This window comes from Elephas maximus, chromosome 7 (genome assembly GCF_024166365.1).
Source record: "Elephas maximus indicus isolate mEleMax1 chromosome 7, mEleMax1 primary haplotype, whole genome shotgun sequence".
Classification (NCBI taxonomy): Eukaryota; Metazoa; Chordata; class Mammalia; order Proboscidea; family Elephantidae; genus Elephas; species Elephas maximus.
In genome coordinates this window covers 113,244,874-113,249,459 of record NC_064825.1, presented here as the reverse complement: position 1 = coordinate 113,249,459, position 4,586 = coordinate 113,244,874, and the positions used below count along the sequence as shown (strand labels likewise).

General features: G+C 40.2%; 1 protein-coding gene across 1 annotated transcript; it reads left to right on the top strand.

The window, feature by feature from the left end:
• The first annotated feature begins 1,540 nt into the window (after positions 1-1,540).
• LOC126080412 (olfactory receptor 1013-like) lies at positions 1,541-2,278 on the top strand. The gene has a single exon (XM_049891632.1). It carries the CDS (start codon positions 1,541-1,543, stop codon positions 2,276-2,278), a length of 738 nt encoding a protein of 245 aa, XP_049747589.1.
• The last annotated feature ends 2,308 nt before the right edge of the window (positions 2,279-4,586 follow it).

Below are 4,586 nucleotides of genomic sequence, written 5' to 3'. Positions count from 1 at the left end.
GTATCATCTGTGAACCATTAGATGGCTCTCTTATGCTCTAAATTATTCTCCCAGCCCTCTTCCTTTTCCCCAATTGTTTCAAGAGATCTGTATGCTTAATTTCTGGGATTCATTTTGCATAAGCAGGAGGGTGTGGGGTTCCCTGGCTGCCTGGTGTGCTCGATGATGATTAACTTTACTGTGATGAACGTAAGAGGCTTTTTTAGCCTTTCCCTTGTGACCCTAATACCTTGCAGCATGTTTTCTCCTTTTCAAAATGGGTGATAGAGAACTTGACATAACTAATGCCATAATGATACTCTAAGTAAACTATCAGATGCAGTGCTGGAAGTGCTCACTCTTCTATCCCAAGAAATTTGGAAGACAGCTACTTGTCCAACCAACTGGAAGGGATCCATATTTATGCCTATTCCCAAGAAAGGTGACCCCAAAAAATGCAAAAATTATAGAACAATATCATTAAAATCACATGCAAGCAAAATTTTGCTGAAAATCATTCAAAAGCGGCTGCAGCGGTATATCCACAGAAAACTGCCAGAAATTCAGGCCAGATTCAGAAAAGGACGTGGAACCAGGGATATCATGGCTGATATCAGGTGGATTCTGGCTGAAAGCAGAGAATACCAGAAGGGTGTTTACTTGTGTTTTATTGACTGTGCAAAGGCATTTGACTGTGTGGATCATAACAAACTATGGATAACACTACAAAAAATGGGAATTCCAGAACACAATTGTGCTCATGAAACACTTGTACATAGATCAAGAGGCAGTTTGTGTGTGTCAGGGTTGTATCCTTTCGCCATATCTATTCAATCTGTATGCTGGGCAAATAATCCGAGAAGCTGGACTGTATAAAGAAGAATGGGGCATCAGGATTGGAGGAAGGCTCATTAACAACCTGTGTTATGCAGACGATGCAACCTTGCTTGCTGAAAGTGAAGAGGACTTGAAGCACTTACTGATGAAGATCAAAGACTACAGCCTTCAGTACAGATTGTACCTCAACATAAAGAAGACAAAATCCTCACAAATGGACCAAGAAGCCACATCGTGACAAATGGAGACAAGAATGATGTTGTCAAGGATTTCATTTTACTTGGGTCCACAATGAACACCCACGGAAGCAAGAGTCAAGAAATCAAGACACATTGCATTGGGCAAATCTGCCGCAAAGAACTTCTTTAAAGTGTTGAAAAGCAAAGATGTCATGTCGAAGACTAAGGTATACCTGACCCAAGCCAGGAATAAGGGACAGTACTGTGCCTAGAACAGCAACTGGGGCTCAAAAAAGTTTACTTTGAACAAAATGAATAGACTCCAGTAGCATTATGGCTTTACTGCTACAAATGTATTTTACTGAAATGAATATATTGAGACTGAGAGAACTCCCATTATTTTCTCAAGTCAGGATTCCTGCTCAGATCTCCTCAGTCTAATACCTTTAGTCTTCACCCCAACGCATGTACCTGGTATACAGAATGCCTTCATTTAATATGTGTTGAGGAAATTAAACGCCATTTTAGGTGAGGCTCCTTTAGCCATGGAGAGGGGCAATCGCACCATGACTGAGTTCATCCTGGTGGGCTTCACCACAGACCCTGTGATGCAGTTGATCCTATTTGTGGTGTTCCTTGGTGTGTACTCTGTGACCCTGGTGGGAAACACCACGCTCATAACATTGATCTGTAATGACTCCCGGCTCCACACACCTATGTATTTTTTCATTGGCAATCTGTCATTCCTGGATTTCTGGTATTCCTCTGTCTACACCCCAAAGATCCTAAAGACCTGCATCTCTGAGGACAAAAGCATCTCCTTTGCTGGCTGTGTAGCTCAGTTCTTCTTCTCTGCTGGACTGGGATATAATGAGTGTTACTTGTTGGCCACTATGGCTTATGACCGCTATGTGGCCATCTCCAACCACTTACTTTATGCTCAGGTCACGTCGAAAAGACTGGGCATCTATTTGGTTATATGTACCTATTCTGGAGGTTTTGTCAATGCAATAATACTCACCAGTAACACATTCACATTGGATTTTTGTGGTGACAATGTCATTGATGATTTTTTCTGTGATGTCCCACCACTGGTGAAGTTGGCATGTGGTGCGAAGGAGAGTTATCAGCCGGCGTTACACTTCTTCAGGGCCTCCAATGTCTCAGTCTGTGCTTGTTTTTATTTGTTGTTCAGTGAGTTAGTTGCTGGGAGAGTAGATGGGAGCATCTTCTTACTTCGCTATCTAGCTCCACCTCTTCCTGTATTGAATATTAAGTTATAGTATAAACTCACAAGGAAATGTAATTAATTAATAGTAAACATGTGTAGGAACTATAGAAGTTTTAGTTTAAGCTTAGTTTATAAGTTTAATAAACTGAGCATTAAACAAATTACATTAAATGAGGGATTAAACAAGGCCCTCATTGAGACAGCAGAAAAATAAATGCAGAAATAAGTACTATGACCTCAGTTGTTTCTTTCCTCTTAGTTCCTCCCTCCATTGGCCAAAATTAATTGATCTAATTTCTATAAATTGGTCTCCTGGAGCAAAGAGCAGGATGGAAAAGATTGGGAGTGGATCTGGAAGGGCAGATGGGAGATATCCAGCATGCCACAGACATTCCCATATCTGTCATATCTATGTGCTTACTAATATCCAGATGTATGTGTTTGGAATGGAAACCCTGGTCGTATAGTGGTTAAGTGCTATGGCTGCTAACACAAAGGATCGGCAGCTTGAATCTTCCAGGCGCTCCTTGGCAACTCTATGGGGCAGTTCTACTCTGTCCTATAGGGTCTCTATGAGTCGAAATCGACTTGACGGCACTGGCTTTGGTTTTTTTTTTGGTTTATGTATTTGGATACATGTGTACAAATATAATATGTTCCATTGGGATTGGACAAAACTCAACAAGAAATATGAAGGAAAATTATGGCTGAATACTTACATCATTTGGGAATCAACTGAAACTAAACAAAACCTTTCTAGTCTTATTAAATAAGATTGGCCCAACTTTAGCAATGTTCAGTTTTATTTGGTTGCCTTGTTAGACATTTCCCCAAGCAATAAAACCATAAGGAATTCCATGATTCTAAAACCCTTGGGATTTAATAACTGTAATAAAAGATCTGGAACTAGCTGATTAGATTAGAATGTTGGAATGATGGTGTTGCTGCAAATTTTAGGCAAATTGTACGATTTAGGTATTACCGGTAGCATAGATATTTTGTCCTATTCCCACAATAACCCAACAACTATTTACGTACTGGAAACCCTGGCGGCATAATGGTTAAGTGCTATGTCAACTAACAAAAAAGTCTGCAGTTCGAATCCACCAGGTGCTCCCTGGAAAGCCTATGAGGCAGCTCTACTGGGTCCTATAGGGTCTCTATAAGTTGGAATTGACTTGATGGCAACAGGTTTTTTATTTACATACTGTCACATGACAGGGGATACAAAGCCTCATTTTCATACTCCATCACCATTCTATGGCAATTTTGAAACTGCTGAGAGTAAAAAGGGAGACCTAGCAAGTCCTACTATTAGTGAAGAGAAAAAGCAATTTACATTAAAGGAAGGGGTAGAAAATAAAACCATACGACTGATACAAAAGCTAAAACAAAGGCCATTGAGAACTACACTCTATTTGGAAATATGCGGGAACTGTCTCTATAGTCCATCAACCAGGCTGTGTATTATGTGACTAGTTGCCATTGGTTTTTCTTACAACTGCTTGCAAAAAGCACAGGGTTGTCAGAGGTTTCTAGATCCAGCATGTCATATGGAATGATAAGCAATTCCTTTAGGAGTTAAATGCTATTATTAAAGCAGATCAGAATGTGGATTTGGTTGACATGCTTCTATATAATTAGAGCAGTTCATCCATTCATTCACGCAGCAAACATTTGTGCCTACTTGGTGCCAGATACTGTTTTAAGCATTGACATCGAGCAGTGAGAAAAAAACAAGCAACAAAGCATACTCTTCTTGAAGTCACATCCTAGTGGGGGGCAGGTGGGGGCAGACAGCAAATGAAGTAAATCAGTTGATTATAAGGTGAACCAGATGGTAAGTGAAGAAAAACAAAGCAGTGAAGGATAATAGGGAGTACTGGGGAGAGGGGGCAATTTTGGAGCTGGTGATCAGGGACGATCTCAATGAGAAGGTGACATATTTATGAGGAAAAATAATTTAATGGAATAAAATAATGTCCAATGAGGACAGGACAAACAGCAAGTGCAAAGAGTTTGAATGTGAACATCCTTTAGAGTACAAATGAACAAGATGCAAGAGGTCATATCGTTGCTCTCTCCAAATCAAGCATTTGTATCCAAGTGTGTGTGGATTCTGTGTGGGAAAATGCAGATGCTTCCAGCAAAGGATTCCTTGAACTATAAATATCCCACTTCACTATAAAGCTGTCTATTTCTACCTATGCTTCCCTTTCACTAGGTTATCACCATATTTACTGGAGGATATGGTGGGTTAAGGTATGAGGGTTAGGAGGTCTGGGGTTATTTGCCCCTTCTCCTCAAGATATGACTAATAGAAAAAAACTCTGAAGAAAGGATTTATGTCAGAGCAGGGG

What these genes read in the sequence shown, in the direction of transcription:
- LOC126080412 (XM_049891632.1), top strand. Translation starts at nt 1,541, where the DNA reads ATGGAGAGGGGCAATCGCACCATGACTGAGTTCATCCTGGTGGGCTTC.